General features: G+C 50.2%; 1 protein-coding gene across 2 annotated transcripts in view; it reads left to right on the top strand.

Annotated features, from left to right (window-relative positions):
- The window catches only part of CPXM2 (carboxypeptidase X, M14 family member 2), an 82,645-nt gene that overhangs the window by 47,339 nt on the left and 16,346 nt on the right, over window positions 1–18,960 (top strand). For both annotated transcript variants that reach the window (XM_037159206.2, XM_037159205.2), the window contains 3 exons: window positions 7,381–7,465; window positions 8,379–8,529; window positions 13,398–13,486. In XM_037159206.2, coding sequence (XP_037015101.2) covers window positions 7,381–7,465; window positions 8,379–8,529; window positions 13,398–13,486 — 325 coding nt within the window. The remainder of the gene's footprint in view (window positions 1–7,380; window positions 7,466–8,378; window positions 8,530–13,397; window positions 13,487–18,960) is intronic.

Below are 18,960 nucleotides of genomic sequence, written 5' to 3'. Positions count from 1 at the left end.
ATGGGTACTCACCAGAGCTTTAAAAAAAAAAAAAAAGGAAACAAATTATTTTGAGGATGAGATCGATGTCACTGCAATTTATTAGTGAGAAAAGGGAGACAGTTTTCAGGGGCTTGTGACATTGAAGTGCCCCAGAAGGGTGGTGACCAATCTGGGGGTGCTGAAATTCTGAGCCTGGAGGCCAGGGGAAAGAGGAGTGTCCAAGGAGGACTGAAGGATGGGAGAGCCGAACTTCCAGGTGTGGAGAAGTAAACGGGAACCCACTCTGTGCAGCTCGTTCGATCCGACTCCTGCAAGGGGAGGCTTGGTTTGGGTTTGTTTTTCGTCTGTGTGTGAAGCGAGGGAGCCGGCTGGAGCGTCCCTGCCATTCTGCAGTCAGACAGTCTGTGACAGGCGCTTCTCCACCTGGGCTGCATGGCTTTCAGTTGAAGTGTCCCATCCCAGGGAATGAACTGTCAAGGTGGTTTTGTGATGCGGTGGAAAAGTCTCTCGGAGGGAAGTGGGGAAAAGCCGCAAAGGGCTGTGAATTCCAAACCTTCCCCAAGGTTTACGGGTCCAGGAGACACGGGTGTCGTAGCTCTGATCTGTGAAGCTGGCTCTCTCACAACAATGGGGGTGCCGGTCACAAAAACATCACAGGCGCAGCTGTGATGCTGTCGATAGGGAGCAGGCGCCAGCCTCCCTGAGGCCTCTGGGCCGCCCAGTCTCTCTGTCCTTCCTCACCGAACTTCCTGCGCCTGCCTGCACCCCTTCTCTTGGCATTTTCCGTTGACTTCCCTTTCTCATTAACCTGTAAAAACCCCGAGTAAAGGGATCATATAGAATTTACCTTCGCTTCTCAGAGGCTGGCATGGTATTTGTGACACAGTAACGACAGGGTTAGCAGCAGCACTTAACCCGTTCCACGTGGCTTTAATTTTTTCATATGGAGATGACTTTCAGACGCAGTTCAGCCCTCCCTCAGCGTTACTGACTGGCAAATAGCTCTTCTATCACCCCGGACTATCCACCTTCTTCATTTTAACTGAGTTATTTCTTGATGGCTGCGACAGATGGTTACCGCTACTAAGGCACGAGAGGGTTAAGCTGGAAGATCAGTTAGTTGCCTCCTGGAAGTGTCTGGAGGGAGCATCTGAATGATGTTTATGGTTCAACTAGGAATTTTCTATGTTGTGATAGTGCAATTCATATTAAGAGCTCCAATTCATGGGGCAATTACTGTGATCCAGGCACTAGGCTCAGACTCCACGTACTGGACATCATGTGATCCTCCCTGGCTGTGGCGTTGTTACCTTGTCTTACAGCCGAAGCTTGGTGGCCATAGGACTCTCATGAAGGTCACCGCTTAGTAAATGCAAGAACTGGGGTTTCAGTTGGGGCTTCTTGACCTCAAAGCCTGAGGTCTTAACCAGCGCACTGTGACACCTCTCCACATATCAATGAATGTATAACCTCCTAGCAGGTGTCCTGATTATTCTAAGAAAGGTTAGGCAGCTCGCCAGGTTTGTGTAGGACGCAAACAAGAACCTTGGATTTGAGTGAAAACGGCCTTTATTTCTTTACTCATTTTCTTATTGCACATTCACTAAAGACACAACAGCACTTTCAAAATGTGTGCGTGTGACTAAGACAGTGCCTGAAAAGCATCGAGTCACATTTTAAAAGTACTGCAAGAAAATAAATGTCAACGTAGGATTCACAGCAAAAATATCATTCAGAAATGAAAATGGAAGGAAGTTGTGTTCAGACAATGGAAACTGGAAAAATTATTGCCAGCATATGTGGTTTAAAAGAAATGTCAGAGAGAGTTCTGTCAAGCAGAAAGAAAACGATCTTCGATGAAAATACGGAAATGCAAAACTTAATGAAGAGTACCAGAAAGAATAAATAAGTTGTTTTATCCACATTAACTGCAAAATTAATTGGTAATGTTTTATGAAATTTGAGACACATAAAGAACTAAAAATGAATTCCCAAATAATGCAAAACACGGAGGGAGGAGGAATGGACCCAAGGTGTGGATGATTCCAGCATCGTCATGGACGTGGTAGACATTCTGGTTTGAATGAGGGTAGTAACTCTTTAGTGTTACCTTTAGGATATCAGTGAAAAGAAGAATGTGAGTGTATAATTAGTAAGTTAATAAGAAGAAATAGATTAATAATAATGAAATAATAAAATGCAAAATGAGAAAAAGGAAGAGTGGATAGATCAAGTAGAAAACAGTAAGATGGTGGATATAAGTCCAAATATAATAGAAGTCATGTTACATTTAAATGAACTGTATTCTCCCATAGAAGAATAATATTATCAGACTGTGCTCAAGAAAAAACCCCAGAAAAACTGAACTGTATTCTATGTAGAAGAGACACTTTAAATTTAGGGAGACGAGGTTAGAGGTGAAAGGGTGACCAGGGACATGGCATAGGAATCCCGACCAGAGCCAAGGGGGTGGGTAGCTGTCCTGATAGCAGAGGAAGTTAGCTTTAAAGGCAAGAAGCACTCGTAGAAATAAAAAGGGATGCTTCATAATTATAAAAGTCAGTGACCAATAATATGACACAGTCTCACATCTGTACGCACTCAGTAACACCACTTGACTGTGTCTGAAAAGCAAAGATTGAGAGAATTGGACGGCAGAACAGACGGACTCACAGTCTGACTGGTATTCTTGCACATACCTCCTCCACAATCGTGCCTATGGGCGTTGTGGATGGCCAACGTCCACAGGTGTCCATGTTTCAGACTAGTAATCTCAGGGTGGATAGAATAAGCACACAGAAGATCATTAAAAATGCGGAAGATCTGAACACAATTAATACATTTGGTCAAAATAATATGTGTGGGGCATCGCACACAGCAAGCACAGGACTGACATTGCTTTCAGGGGCATGTGGGGACACGAGCCAAAATGGACCCAAGGCTGAGCCACAAAGGAAGTCCCAGCAAATGTCCGGGGATTGACGTGATTCAAAGTATGTCCTCCATCCACAGTGGTATTAAAATAAAAATCAGAAATAAAAAGGTAACCAGAGAAAATTTAGTACCCAGGGATTTAAAAGTAGACTCCTAATGAGTCTATGATCAAAGAAGAAATTGTGGCAGGAATTTATATTTTGAACTGAATAATAAAGAAGATAAGATTAAAATTATGGCATGTAGCTAAAGCAGTGTTCAAAGGGAACTTTATAACTTTAAAAATATACATTAGAAAATAAGACTGAAAACCAGTGATCTCAAGAAACTATACAAAAAACCTGGAGAGGGTACTAAGAAAAACATACTAAAGAGTAGAAATTTATAAAATATTAACTTGAGCCTTAGGAAATTGCAGATATTTGACCATTTTGATCCATAAAATGCCAGTTTTATATGGTTCAATCTAATAGGAAACTAATAGTAGTAAACAAAGTCAAAAGTTGATGTTTTAGAAGAGTAATAAAATTAACATTTCACAAATGATCACAAAAAGGGGGGAAAATGATGACCAATATTGACATTGGAAAACACAGGAGGATATCTTCATGATCTTAGATGTCAAAAATTTATTGAAAAGGGCTCAAATGCTGGAAACTAAAAAGCATGTTTAATTGGACTATGTAATGATTAAGAAATTCTCTTCATCAAAGACCATTACAAGGAAGACCAACTGGAGAAGAGATTAGAATGCAAGTATGAATTTGCTGAAGAAGTCTCCCGAGTGTAGACAGAGACTGTTGTTTTGGAAAACTCTCCAGCCGAACCCACGGACCTGCCACGGTCCCCTCTGCCAGCTCCCTCGCTTCACCGTTCCCCTGTGGGCCTGCGGCCACCTGGAGTCAATTATTGGGTGGAGTCAAGATACCTTGTTTACTCTGTGGGCTTCCAACGAAACCAGAACCATTTTTTAAAAATCACTTTTCTATTGCATATCAGTGACATGTTTGCCATAAATTGAGTCTTTTTTCCTGTTTGTTTTCATTTTAACCAAGTTCGAATTCATTCTCTCTCCCGTAAGAAGGGACTGCGGACACGTGTACAGCAGCTGGCCGGCTGGGGCCAGAGCCATCGTCCACAGGCGTCCATGTTACAGACCCAGAGTCTCGGGGGCAAAGGGGACGCAGGAGGAGGACTCGGGGTACGTTCATTCTGCATACCTGCCATCTCAGGTCTCAGAGGTCACCCCTCCATGTTCCTCTTAGTGCTCGTTGTCCCGGCATTCTCAGAAGATATCCTTATTTACGTTTTTATTTTTCAGACTTGTCTCAGAGTTCCAAGAAAGGGTCAAGATCTGTTCATTTTCCGTGCTGCTGGGTTGCAGGGGGGTTGCCACAGCTCCTATCGTGTCTCTAAGAAAGTCCTTTAGCTTCTACCGAACCATGTTCCGGTGTTAAAACTGGATGTGCGGCTCCCACTGTGTGGCGTTTTTTTCACGTCACGAAGACACATCTGCCCTGAACGGAGCCAGTGCTGCGCCCTGGGGCCCTCACTGTGTGGGGCTGCCTGCACTCTCCAGTCAGCATTTTTGTAGATATTTTTTTCCAGATTAAGGAAGTTTCTCTCTATTCCTAGTTTAAGAGGGTTGTTTCCTCTTCTTTTAAATTCAAATGGCTATCCAATTTTCTCAAGCGTACTTTCTGCATCTGTCAAAAGAATCATGGTTCTCCTGCTTAGTTCTGTTTCTGTGGTGAGTTATACTGACTGGTTACAAGTGTGGCCAACCCACCCGTGGGTTTCTGGAATAAATCCTGCTTGGTGGGGATGTATTATCCTTTTTATATGCCCCTGGGTTCCATTTGGCGATACACTGCTTAGGAGTTTCTGTATCTATGCTTATGAAAGAAATGTTTCTACAATTTTGCTTTTTTATAAGGTCCTCATCAGATTTTGAGATCAAGGTTACGCCAAATTCATAATAGGGAAATGCTTCCAATTTTTCTGAAAACAAATTTTTTAAAGTGCTGTTCATTTTGTAAATGTTGGAAGGATGCCACCAGCCGTCCTGCTGTCTCGTCCCTCTCTTTGGCCTCCAGAAAGGTTGGCTTCCTCTGAGTCCCAAAGGACCATGGTCCGTCCTGCCTCTGGCTGTGAAGCGGTCCTACTCCAGAGTGGGTACAGACCCTATCGGATGGTTTAGAAAGAAGTACACAATTTCAAACAGAGTTACACTATGAAAGAAGGAAAGAGGTAAGAAATCGGCTAGACTGGAGGATTAGGACAGGCTAATCTGATGAGGTTTGAGGTCTGACTAATTTAGAGGCAGACGTTGGGGTGGCAGGAGAGGAAGAGGAGTCCAGATGGACCAGTGGAAGGGGTGTGCAAAGGCCCTGAGGCAGGAGGGAGAATAATCAGGGTCAGGAATGGAAAGGAAGAACATAGGAAACAAGAGGGCAGCAAGGGGCTGGTAGAACACAGGAAGATTTCGGTCTTCATACTGAAATGAGAGGGATGGTTTAGCAGGATGACCTATCATTGCACTAGAAAATTGAGCCTCTGGCCACAGGATGGATTTGAACTTCAGGAGACCCGTCCTCGGCAGCAACTGTAAGAAAAAATGGGCTGGGTCAGGGGTGGGGCAGTGAAGGCGAAGAGAGTTGGATACATTCTAGGACAATGTGGGAGGTAAAACTGACAGAACTTGGTGATGAATTCAACACTGGGGAGGGAGGGAAAGTGGGGTGCCAAGGATGACTCTGGGATGTTGGTCCTCATGGGTGGATGGATGGCGGTTCCTTACCCCAAGGCAGGGACCGGCTGGTTTGAAATGAATTAGTTGGTTTGGGGCGGGTTACCTTTGCAAGGTCACCAAGATGCTGAGTGGTGAGGTTTAAGTGGCCCGAGGCTGTGCCACCCATCTACAGTCCAGAGTGAGTTCCAAGCCAGTAAGCAGGGAACCACCCCCAAACTCAGTTGAGGATTTGTCCGTCTGTCCTCTTTAAGTCTGTGTAGCTGTGGCTTGGCTTTTGTTTCCTTTCCTCTATCTTTTGCTTTTCTTTGGATAACTTACCTCATTTTCCTTTCTGCCCCCCTCGCTCGCTGTCTGTGAGCTCAGCTTGCAGTGTTTCTGGGGGCCCAAGCAGCAGGTGAGCAGTGGACGGAGCGGCAGGTGCGAGTCATTTGGAAACCACTTGAACGTGGGGACCAGGTTGCTATTTTGGGTGAAGACAATTTGCGGTACAAAGGACACGGGCTGTCGCTGAGGCGCCCTTTCTAAAGCCATGCTTACTGCGTCCGAGTGTGCAGATGTGAGCCCCTCCAAGGAGGAGCGTGCTGGTGGGTAGATTCCAGCTTCCAGTGGGTACCAGCCAGAGCTGGTGGGCGGGAGAGAGGAGGGGAGGAGAGGGTTTGAGGTGAGGGTGCGTTTCCAAACGCGAAAAAGTGCGGAAGAATAATTTTTTTGTTGCAAGTCAGCCAGATGGACCAGAATGAGTAAAACCCACCACTCTTCCTAAATAAATTTTACCAGGCAGGTGGTTCAGACCAGAAACTCAGAACGTCATTGGGGTTGAGCCGGATCCCGAGTCCACATTTCACAGCACAGAAAGGATTCCACCTGTGCCCGCTGTGGAATGTCCTGGGAGATGAGTAAATTGCGCTGTGGTGTAATATTTTAAAAATTAAAAAGGAAGGTGCTCAGCGAGACTTTTCTATACTGTGTAAGAATTAATGTTATAAGGAACCGGGGCAGAGGGGATAAAGTGTTTTTCACAGGAAATTGTTTAAATAAACAAGCCCATCAAATGGAGCTCCTCGCTGGGAAGTCAAATCTGGGCGCCACACTCTGTCACTTCTGTGCAGGGGTCTGGCTTCAGATCCAGTTGTCACCGGATTGTTGCTGGGGCAGGGGGGCTGGACTGTGTGGCTGTGATGGCCAAGGAGAAACCCAGTGTCCCTTAGAGACTCAGGCTGTCATTTCTGCAGTTGCAGGCTCCCATCTGTTGGGAATCAGTTTCCCAAATGAAGCTCGTAGGCCAGCTCGCAACTTTTACTGAGGTTGGTTTTCCCCGTGCTACTGCAGTGAACTGCCACTGCGTGTGACACTGATGTCCACCATGAACAGATACCTCCCCGCTGTTCCATCCTCTGGTGTGGCCGACGTTTTGTGCTTGCGAGGGCCCACGCGTTGTCCTAAGTGTGTAAAGGACAGCACTCATGTTCATTCTTGAAGCTCAATACTTTATTCTTTATTTTACTCCATGGAAAACCTGCTTTGCATTTTTATTTAATAGCCTTCTTCAGAAAGCTCCATGCTGTTATGGTTTCCATGTTATATGAATGTACTGTGGCCGAGGCCAAGGTCCTGGCCAAGGGGCAGCCTACTCTGTGCACTGCTGCCCTTCTACATGGAAGAGATCAACCTTTTAGAGTGTGTGGTCCCAATGATGTTTTATTTGCTCTTAGGAGTGACTGGGTGACGTCCTACAAGGTGATGGTAAGCAATGACAGCCACACGTGGGTCACTGTTAAGAACGGATCTGGAGACATGGTGAGTCTCTTCTTCCCTTCGCCTGGGTTCCTGGCAGTGTGGGCTCTGCAGGGACAGGCTGTGGGCACCCAGTGAGTTCTGGCCCCCGGGCGTTTGCCGACGTCACGTCGACTCAGACCTCGGGGTCTCACGGAGAACGACTGCTCCCTTCTGACCTGGCAGTGCAGCACCAACGTGCATTCAGGGCTCACGTACAATTCAGAGCTGCTGGGGTACAGTCTGTTTCACAGGTCACAGGTCAGCCCTGGGGGTCGTGTGGCCCTCAAAGAATGGGCGACCCCTCACAGCTGTTCGATGATGGCAGTTCCCTGCCTCACTGTCATGGCCCCAATTGCTCAGCTCCAAGATTTCCTCCAGGGTGGGCGGTTCTCACCACGTCTCCTCCTCCTCAGGTTCTCAAGTGCTCGCTCCTGATGTTGTCTCCTGCACAGTCTGACCGTAGCCTCTGTTTTCAACCATCTTTCCCGTTCTTACCCCACCCCCCTGCCCACACACCCATGTTCCAGAACGCAGTGGGTCTGCCGCCCTGGCACCCCATCTTGGGCCTCTCCAGGCACTTCTGCTTTTCTTTAGCATCTTTCCCATCCCTATAGATCTAAGCAGCTGGCCTCCAAGGCCAAGTCACACTGCCCCTCATCCCTGAAGCTTTGCCGGGTCCTTCCCTCCTGGAAACCCAGAGCTCTGTGGCTGACCCTTTGCCATGGCACCCATCGGGTTCACCTGTGATGTCTAAGGATAACCCCTCACCCCCGGGTAGGAGGCTTCCTGTGAGCAGGAGCCAGGCCTGAGTTGGTTCCTCTTCCTCCTCAGTGCCCAGCGCACAAGCAGCACCCCTGCCGAGTGAACTGCTGACTCTCTCATGCCTTGCCACTAGAGCTCTGAATGATCTTCCCTTTCCCCTGTGTGGCCACAGATATTTGAAGGAAACAGTGAAAAGGAGATCCCCGTTCTCAACGAGCTGCCCGTCCCCATGGTGGCCCGCTACATCCGCGTAAACCCACAGTCCTGGTTCGACAATGGGAGCATCTGCCTGAGGCTGGAGGTCCTTGGCTGCCCGCTGCCAGGTGGGTTCATCCCCCATGTTCCTGCTGGGGCCTTGCCAAAACCAGTGAAGATAAACCAAGCGAGCTTGTCCTCCTGTAAAAAGAAATTCACATTCATTGCAAAATATTTAGAAAACATGGGTGAGCCAAAAGAAAATAAATAAAAATCTCCCATCCTCCCACTCAGAAAACACTGTGAGCGTTTGGGGCCTCACAGTAACTTGCCGGCTATGGTTTGCCCACTGGGATTTTAAGATGATGCATATTTCAAGGTTGAAAATTCACTCCACTCTACCACCCACACTCAAGCAATGACACATTTAAATGCCCTTGAGTGTGCCTGCCACATTGGGTAGAGGAAGTGGTAGGAGTTAATTTTAAACTTGACCATGTACACAGTGTCTTTCCATTTGAGGAGCTGCATGGAGGGCTGTGTCCCTGGGTGAATGTTTATTCCCTCGGGATGAGTGAGTTACTGACTCTTTGATCCCTTGGTGATCAAGTTCTCAACGATTCTCCCTTCCCCATTGTCTGTCAGTAGATATTGGAAGGAAACAGTGAAAAGGAGACCCCCGTTCTCAACAAGCTGCCCTGTGTTCACACAGAGGGGTCTGGCTGTGACCTCAGGGCGGCAGAGAGGAAGGGGCTGGAGTTCTCACGTGGCGCCTGGATCCTTGCTGGGTCTGCTCTGGACAGGCTGATCTGGTCCGGCCCCTGGCTGGCCCTGCCTGGCCTTTCATTGCTTATGAGTCTGCGCACATATGGAGTCTATAGGCGGCGGTCTCTTCATCCTGACCAGGCGTCTCCAGGCAACTGGCCCCTAGAACATCCTGAAGGCCCTTCATTAGGACCCGTCAGGTCACAGGGAAGAAGGGGAGCTGACTGGGGTTGTGTCTCCTCTCTTTTCTGCTCAGGGGGGCTTTCCCATTCTGGCGCGGTGGGAGACCAGGCCTTGCTCCCTGGCGTTTCCCAGTCCTTCCAGCAATGCCGGGGGGTGGGGGGGAAGGGTGCCACCCACTCTGGCGTCTGCACATCCATCATGATGTTCCCACAGGTGTCCTATTCCCCACCACTTACTCTAATGCATTTTTAAAGCATATTTAATGTCACTTATGTCTTGTCTCTCAATCTTGTAAAGTTCCCAATCTGGCTCTGCCAACTCTGAAGTTTTGGAACAGAGTCTCCGTACTGGTGGGCAAGTTGGGTCTCTCTGCCGGCCTGCCCACCCGAGCACCAGATGGGTACTTCGTGGTATATCTGTACGTCCTGATTGCAAAACTTCTCTCATGTCATTGACGCTGTCGGGGACCATCTGTGTGGTGGATGCCTTTGTCCTGGTTCATGGGCAGACTTGCGTGTTTTTCATCTGCCTTTGAGAATTGGAAGTTCAGTAGTCCCCAGTATTTTGATTTTATAAAGCTTCCCACTGCGAACATCTTCATTTCTGTGTCTTTGTGTCCAAGATTATTGTATAAATTATAGGACTATTCAATTATAGGGTTATAGTTCAATTCCATTACAGAAAGTGGGGTCGCTGGTGTGCAGGGCATGTGTGCCCTCAAGGCCGATGCAGGAGAATGCTGGAGGCCTCTCTGGTCTCCCATCGGGGCCTGCTTTGGGGGCTGGTTCCTCCTGGAATTGCAATCCCGGTTCCCCCTGCTGCCGTCCGGGGCCTGCGGGCTGTCTTGAGCACATGGCATGTGTAGGCCCAGGTGTGGGCGGGCGTCTGTGGGGCCCTCTCTGTGCCGGGCCAGGGGGCTTGCCCTCCGTGCCTCTCGGCACAGCCTCGGTCTGCTTGCTTCAAAGAGCGGGTCCTAGTTTCTCACTGTGTGCAGGAGTTCATCTGTTGTTGAGAGGGGAAGGGGTAGCCTCAAGAGTCTCCTGAAATCAATATAATAACCATTTTCCTGTGACGTTATTCTTGGGGTGTGTGTGCATGCAATGAAATCAGGTCCTGGAGGACCTGGCCAGCCACTCACACCTGACATTGCCTTGTGGTCTAAATGCGGCCCCGGAGTCTCTTCTTCTCGGAACTCTGGTGTATGAGAAATTCACTTACCTTTGTTTCTGCTTCCCTTGGTTCTGTCCTTCCATCCCTTGCCTCACATCTCAGGTGTGGGTGGAGGAGGTCCCGATTCTTTTTAAGACTTCCTGAATAGTGTTTCTAGAGATTTCTGCACTGGAAGCTGAAGTGCCCTATACCACGGTCTATCAATAGGATTCTTACAGCTCAGAGGTAAAGAGAATGAGGCGTGTTGTGTGACGGGCACAGAGCTTCTGGTTTGCAAGATAAAAGCACGCTAGAAATTTGAGGCCTCAGGTGGACCTGGCTCAGTCCTCACTCATCTGCCTCCCTGCAGAGCTGGACTCCCACTGGGTTCCCAGTACCGCAGTCAGAATGCCCAGACGAGCAGAGAAGGATTTGTTCAAAACGTAGGGGGCAGAAAGTTGTGAAAAATACTCACTGTGGTTTTTGAGGCAGTTCTGAAATTTGTACCTACATGTTTAGGCAAATGGATTTGTGTTAAGGCTGGAAGAATGGGGCCGAGCATGGGGTTCTTTTGTAGAGTTCTGGGATTTTCTTCGGTCCCTCCAAAGAACCTCGGAGGCGTAACCTGTGTTCAGAGACAAAGGGGGCTTTACAGAGTTTTGGAAAGGGGCCCCTGGGACACCAGGGTTGAATAGCTCTTAGAACACAGCACGTCTGTAAGTTAAGTGTAAATGAACATGAAAAATATGCTGTACTTTCACTTTGAAACCCAGAGGTTTGGAAATCAAAGAAGAGGCAGCTTGCCTGAGGGTGGGGTCAGCCTGAGGTCCCCAAAGGAAAGCCTTGAAAAGTAATGGGGGCGAGGGGGGTGCTTTTGGCTAAAACTGAATTGCTTTGCTTTCTTTTCTGGACAAAGTGCCAGCTGGCCCTCCCACATGATTTCTCTTTAATGACAGCCATTCGTTTCTAATAGCGTTATTGGCGAACCTTCTTCGAGCATGAAAAACTGTCTTTTTATTGTTGGGGCCTGTATGTGATTTTCAGCTCAATGCGTGAGGCCTCGATCTCAGGAGTGAAGTCAGTCCTGACCCGCAGCTGTGGGGACACAGACGCGTGGCTGGCTCAGGTGACCACAGATGTGTGCATGGCACACTGCGCCCATCGTCCTCCCCGGCAGAGCGCTCAGTACGTCCACACGGCACTTCTCAAACCTCTGAGTCTGCGAAGTCACAGGGGATTTTTAAAAATGCAGACCGTGATTCAGTAGGTCTGGGTTGGGTCCAAGAAGCAGCCACACCGCCGGTCTGCGGACCACGCTTGGTGGCAGGAATCAGGACTCACGCTCCTGATGCCACCGGGGGCATCGCCTGCCACAGCCTCTGCCTCCAGACTCACCCTTCCAGCCACTGGGGTCCAACCCACACCTGCTGCGGTTCCAACCTTTGCTTGTGTGGTTCCCGGGCTAGTACGTTTGACCTGTCTTAATCACTGTCTTCTGGCCCTGGCTGGGTAGCTCAGTTGGTTAGAGCATCATCCCAGTGTGCCAAGATTGCAGGTTTGATCCCCAGTCAGGGAACATGCAAGAATCAACCAATGAATGCATGAATAAGTGGAACGACACACAGATGTTTCTGTCTCTCCCTGTCTCTCAAATCAATCAATAAAGCATCGTGTTCTCTCTGGTTGGAGGGAGGTCAGAGCTGGCCAGGATTTCTGGCGGAGTCCCTCTGGTGGAGATGACACCAGGCCGAGGGTCTTTTCACCTTGCTACTTTTTGTCAGGTCAGGAGAAAGACCTGAGTAGTCCCTTCTCCTTCTCCTCTTCCTCATCCCTCCCTGTCTCTCCTTTCTTCTAAGTGTTCTTTGTTCTGTAATTATATGAACAATACATGCTTATGTAATTATAAGCATGAAAGGAAAAAGAATCAATTTACATGGAAGGGAATTAAGTCAGGAGCAGACATGGCCTCCACAGACCCCGAATCCCAGGCCCCAGTGGCGACCCCTGTCAATGCACCCCGATTACACCTGCTGAGTGTTTCCTCCCGGGCACAGAACCCCAGCTGCCCTGGCCTGACGGGTGAGGGAGTTCTTTGTCTCACATGAGTGGAAGTCCCACGGACGACTCGGCTCCAGGGCTGGGTCACTCATCAGCTCCTGATGTTATTGGGGTTCTCTCGGCCCTGTCCCTGGGAGGATTCTCACTCACTCCCCCTCTGTGATAGTAAAGTCCTTTCCTTCCATCTGGACCAGTAAGAGTGGCCAGGGGATGAATAAATGGAGTGGTCTGATTGGCTTAGACCAGTCACATTGGACCCCTGCCACTGGGGCTGAGGTATGTCCCCGAGAAGTGGGGAAGGGGGTTCCCAAATGCCACAGGCTTCTGTGAGGAAGGGAGGCAGTGAGTGGGCTGACGGCTGGGCAAGCGACTAGTGGTGTGCAGTGCACTTCCAATCATTTCCATCCAGGCATGCGGTGTGGCATTCATTCATTCACTCATTGAGTTAATCATTCATTCATTCAGTGCTGACAGTTTGCCACACACACAGATTATTCCAACTAATACCAGCAATAAATCGATGAGAGAGGTGCCAGTGTGTTTCTGTTTATGGGGGAAGAAACTAAGGCCAAGAGTCTCTCCAGTGATGTGCCCAGGGCCGCGCAGCACGTAACTGGAAAAGCAGAGATTGGAGCCCAGGCATCCTGGTCCGGGCCCACACTCTCCATCACTGGGTAGTTCTGACTCGCAAGAAGCTTCTAGAAAGTTGTCTCTCTTGCCTCCATGGGGATGTTAGAAGCTGGAGATTGGGCTGTGTCCCCACATGAGCCAGACGCTCAGTAGAGCCACCACAAGGGAACGAATGATGGCAATGAATTCAAAACCACATCTCTCTCCCTAGACCCGAACAACTACTATCACCGGCGGAACGAGATGACCACCACCGACGACCTGGACTTCAGACACCACAGCTACAGGGAAATGCGCCAGGTGAGCCCCGTGTTTGTCAAAAGCCCCAGGCTGTGTGCCCAGTGGGAGGCACACAGGTGTTTACTGTCAGAAATGAGGGCGATGTGTTAGGGACAGGGTCTGAATGATCCCTTTGGTTTGCTGAAGCCTCATGAAGTGCTTGTGGTTTCGAGGTTGAGAATGCGAGAAGGCACATGACCAGGGTAAGGCTCCCCCACCAGCAGACGGTCGAAATAGAATCCAACCCCAGATGTTTCTGACTTAGTACTCGAGTTCTCAAGAATCTCTGTGTGTTTGAGTGCTTCACGGGTTTCAGGATGTTGGTCGTACGCAGAGTCCAGGAGAAAGAGGCTCTAGAATAATAGCAATGGTGGCAACCGCAGGAAGCCCTCGCGTAGGGCCCGCACTGATTGACCTTCACCACCTGTACCGCCGTGGTCGGTCCTCCCAACCAGCCTGGGCAGGTGGGGGCTCGTTATCCTCGCCTTCCTGATGGGGAACCTGGGTCGCTGGGCATTCATCACCCCACCCTTTGTTGTTCAGATGGTCTGATTCTCGATCTTGGCTGCACATTGAAACCACTCGGGGAAACTGGAAAAACGCCTGTACTTGAACCCTTCCTCGGGGCCAATTAAAGCAGAATCTTCAGCAGAAGGGCCCAGGGATCTAAATATTTCAAAGCTCTCCTTATGATTCTAGTGTGCAGCTCGGCTTCAGTCCCCCTGACTGACACCCTTCCAGCCCTGAGCCCTTACACACTGTGAGGAGGGACTGGCAATCCAGATGAGCGCCCGCAGCCTAACTACGGAAGTCAGGGGACTCTGAGCTCTAGTTGGTGCGTGCACGCTGGGGGCAGGAGGGAGAAGGGACCAGGTGTTCACTGGAACAGGCTGAAAGAGCAGTCCCTGTCCTCAGTGCTGTGCCTCTGAAATCCTGTTCAGAGTCTGCCCCCAGCATGTCTCTGAAAAGTGTGGGGGAGGGGGAGGGTGGGTGCCAGCAAATGAGACGTCCTTAGATATCAAAGAATCTGTTTGAAGAAAGGGAACAAAGAGGCATGCCTTCATGAATACATTTATAGGACAAGGGTTCACCGAGGCCAAACTCACATGGCTCCAAGCATGGTCTCCTGGGTGCTGAGAAAAGGACCCAGCTGCCCAGTACAAGTTCAGGAGCAATTAGGCTGAGCCCAGAGGGCTCTCTGGCTCATCCGGGGGAGTCAGCGAACCGGTTTGTCTCCATGTCATTTAACTGGAGACATTCACACAGCTTCCAGACACCTGTCAGCTCGGACTTAGAGGTGGGATGTGCCAAAGAAATTGTCTTGCTGTCTTGCTCTTCAGAAATCACGGTAATGTGTTTGGACTTGAGGCTGGTGAGTCATCCTGCTGCTCTCCACTCGGGTGTTGATGCGGTTCTGCTCACCGCTCCACTGTATGGAGCACTTGGGTGTTAACTCAGCTTTGCTCACTGCACATCTCAGGACATCCTTCGAGCCCAGGAATTAGACAAACATCAACTCGGTGCAATTAATGTCAAAAGCAATAACTCCAAATGCATTTCAGAATGAGCTAACTGCACAGAGTCCATCCGGGTGGCAGGTGTCTTTAAATAGTCGTCCCACATGCAGAACTGGGGTTCTGCTCCTGGAAGAAGAGATGGGGGCTGTGCGTCATGCCCTGGGCAGCTCTGAGCACCATTTCTGGTAGATGTTAGAGCTGAGAGAAACCTTGGTGTGGCCAATGTGGCCCCGCTGGTGACGCTGGATGACTCTCCAAGGTCCCAGGACCCAGCAGCCCTCCACCGTGGAGCATCTGTCCATCCCGCAGGGTGTTCCGTGGGGGGTGATTTGCCACTTGGGTCTGGCTCCCGGGGGTGGGAGAGCAGCCAGCATGCTTAGCGACTTCCCATGTGGAGTCTGCTAGGTTACTGTAGAAGGCTTTCTACTTCGAGGAAAAAACAAGATAGTTTATCCTAAAATTGAAAGAGACGTTCATAACAAACAAAAAATGAGAAACAGCAGCGGGAGCAGGAAGACGAAGAGAAAAATAGAACAATGTACCGCCTTGGGAGGGGAACATCCTGAGACCCGTGTGCCTCCTGTGGGCAGGAGATGCTCCCAGAGCAGTGACCTGGAAGGCCCTGACCTCCCCAGGGAAGGGGAGGGGAGGGGAGGGGAGACAAGGACGCTGCTCAGACACTGGTACCCAAGGGAGAGGGAGTTAATTATTCACGGAGAGCTGAAGGCCTTCACTGCATGGGTCCCTGTTTATAGGTGCTTAGATGCGTTTGTCTGCTGGTACCTTACATCTCCTGCATTTGGGGCTGCGAGGCCAGAGACTCGTTTTATCATAAACTCATAATGTGTACTCGGTAGATGTCTATTTGAGGTCATCTCAGGGCAGGTACTTGGGGAGCAGGAGGGAGAAAAGGCTGCCCTGGTTGGCTATCGTTGCGGGGGCTTTGATGGAGATGGGGCACACCAGGCCTGGGCAGGCAGAGACTGATGGGGGGGCTCTGAGCAGTGAGGACAGCAAGAGCCAAGCAAGAGCCATCATCCTAGCGACAGATGGCATGTATCCAGAATAGTGGGCCGTCTGCTGGGAGCGAGGTCCACCTGCGTGCTGGGGGAGGCCGCTGTGCTGAGTCTGAGCACCAGAGATGGATTCTTCTGGAGCAGAGCTTTGGGAGATCAGTCTGGAAGTTGTATGGAGGGCAGACTGGTGGGCACTGGTCAGTCCCCAGGACGGGGACATGCCCAGGAGGAGGAGGTGGGGGGAAAGGCATTTCTGAGGTGTACTGGCTAGTCTTAGATCAGCCGTGGGAGTGAGTTGGGGAGACGGTGGGGACTGGCATGCTTCCTAGGGGGTGGGGTACCACCCGCAAAGGGAGGAAGAGAGGCGGTTTTGAGGAAAAGGTTGATTTGACTTTGGTGTGGAGCGTGGGGTTGCCAGGTTCCAAATGCTTGGCAAGTTCTGGCCTGTGAGTAGAGTGCATTGCACTGAAAAAAGTCAGTGGAAACGCGGGCTGGCACGCAGCCAGCCAGCGGTGTTGATTTCCAGGGCAGCAGAGGATGGCTGGGGCCTCGGGCTGGGGGCTGGGGTGGGGGGCCTGCCCCTGGGGTGGCGGTGGTGACATCAGGTATCCAGGTCACTGCGGCAGCCCCGCAGACCCAGACCAATGCGCTCCCGGTCCCCACCCGTGGGTGCCTCTCTTACTGTGTTTCCCTTCCTCGCTCTGGGTTCCTCTTCCACTCAGTCAAATGTAGTGTTTGTTTCTCAAAGGAGCAAAGATGGTGGAAGAGGACTTTCTCTTTTTTCCCTCTTAACATTTTAACTCATTGGGTAAACAATAGTCTATCAACATCGAGTGCAAACCAAAGGTCTAAAACTTAGTCGTCCGCAAACTCACTGACCTCAAGACCCGGCGGTTTTCACGTCCCCCAGTTTTCTGCTCACTGGGTGCGTCTCTGTGTTCACAGAATCCGCATGGTTTTGTTTAGAGGGTGGTTGTGACTTTGCCCTGCTTTTCTCAGTTAACCCAGGATCCTTAGCCCTGTGTCATGCTGTGTCCCCAATTGTAATTGTAAGGACATTCCAGTGAGCGCGCGCCTCACTGTCCCCTCAGCTGTCTTCCTGCTCTGGAGCACGTGCGCAGCTCCCGGATTGAATGGAACACCCCGCGGCACCTGTCACCACGCACGTTGTTTTACTAATCTACGCGAAGTCTCCTTCTGATGTATTGCTAGAAACCAGATTACCAGCAAAGGGAACTACTTCTCCATCCTTCAGGGGAGGAGGGAAGCAACAGAGCCCAGAACTCAGGAGGCACATGGATGGCAGAGGGTGTTCCCATCGCGGAGATGAGGACGTGGATTCTTGATAAGTCAGAGTCTCGCGCACCCAGGTTCTCTCCTCCACTGGGTTTCCTTAGTGCCCTCCTCAGCAGGCTGTTTACATACTTTAATTAACTATCCTCTCTCCCCCATTACTGTGTTGAGGAGGGCTGAGCTTTGGAGGGCCACCAAACGTTACCATACCTAAGACTTGTAGTCCTCAAGAGCCAATTTCCACCTGCTTGGAGGTGACATCATCCCCAGGAGAAGGCTCACCCTGAGGCAGCTACTTTCAGTGGGGGTACCTCGCGGATTTAAAACAGCCAGTACCTGACTGTTTACTCAGGCGCCCTCACCTCCTTTCCCTAAGATTGTCCAATTAAAAAATGGCAACAGCCAACGCAGCAATAGCTGTCCGGTGTGAATGAATCAAGATTATACCTATATTTTTTGTCAGATCGACAAAAAATATATTTTTGGTGTGCCGCAGAATTTTAGTATTTTATGTGTCTTGAGATGAAAGGTTGAAAACCGCTCTTCCGAGGCCGTGAAGAAACTCCAGTCCTTCCTTTCAAGATGCATCAACACCCAAACTCCAAAAAATGGTCTTTGGCTGTTTTGGGGAACAAGCACCGTGGATCATCACCCAGGGCTCCGCGGGCACACCTGGCTGCTGGGGAAGCCTCAGCAGGCCACTGTGCAGATAGGATTGTCAGGAACCTTGTAAAAAAGATTCTCCAACTGCCAGTGTTCTCATCCTTGTGTGCAGAGAGGATGCTCATGAGAACACAACAATGCACTCTATTGCCACAACCAAAGAGGGGACGTGTGGCTGGTTTGGTGACACGGGCCCACGGGTGGACTCACGGCTAAGAGCATGTCCAAGGGAAGACGGTATTCGCCCTTCTCCTGTGTCAAGGTCATGACCTCTAACACAGGCAGCACATTGCAGCAGCATCACCAGAGGGGACGGGGGAGGCATCCTGTGCCAGCCTGGCTCCGTGCTGAGTGTGCGCATTCATTGCCCAGTGGCGGGTGAGCCAAGTGGCTGTGTGTCCGCAGCACTGGTTATGGGCTGGAAGGCCCCACAGCACCTCTTGCTGATCGGGGGTAGCTGAGGGTGATGCTGGAAGCAGAGAGTGCCACCGGTAGCAGCTAGCACGCGGGGCCCCAGATCAGATGGCAACTGTGCTGTGGCCATCTTACAGAAGGGTCGCAGTGTGCCGCAGAAAATCCGGCATCAGGGACGTGCAGCTTTTCCCTGCTTTGCTGCATCTTCACAGACAGGTGAGGGCCCCAAGACACCAAAGCCCTGGTGTCCCTGGGTACCAGCAGGGGCACCTTGGGCAAATCCCTCAGTGTGTCTCTCAGCCTCAGTCTCCTTATCTGTACAATGGGGACAGTTACCTTGTGGTCACATGTGAGATTCAGTGGAGAAATACAAAGCATTACGACTGCGATCGACAGAAATAGAACACCTCCTTACTGCAGTTGTCGACATTCTTGCTGACATTCTTACGTGTCGCTTGTTAAAACGTGCTGCATCTCACCTGTGGCTCCATTCCCACCTGCACCCAGTATCTCTCGTGCTGATGGATGTAGAAGCTGCCTTCCCCTTCGGGACCTTCCTCCACAGGCCGAGGCGTTTCTGCCCTTGCCCCCT

This window comes from Artibeus jamaicensis, unplaced genomic scaffold (genome assembly GCF_021234435.1).
Source record: "Artibeus jamaicensis isolate MK-2021 breed Jamaican fruit bat unplaced genomic scaffold, CSHL_Jam_final contig_490, whole genome shotgun sequence".
NCBI lineage: Eukaryota > Metazoa > Chordata > Mammalia > Chiroptera > Phyllostomidae > Artibeus > Artibeus jamaicensis.
Note: the sequence above shows the minus strand (reverse complement) of the source record. Positions and strands in the feature narration are given on the sequence as shown.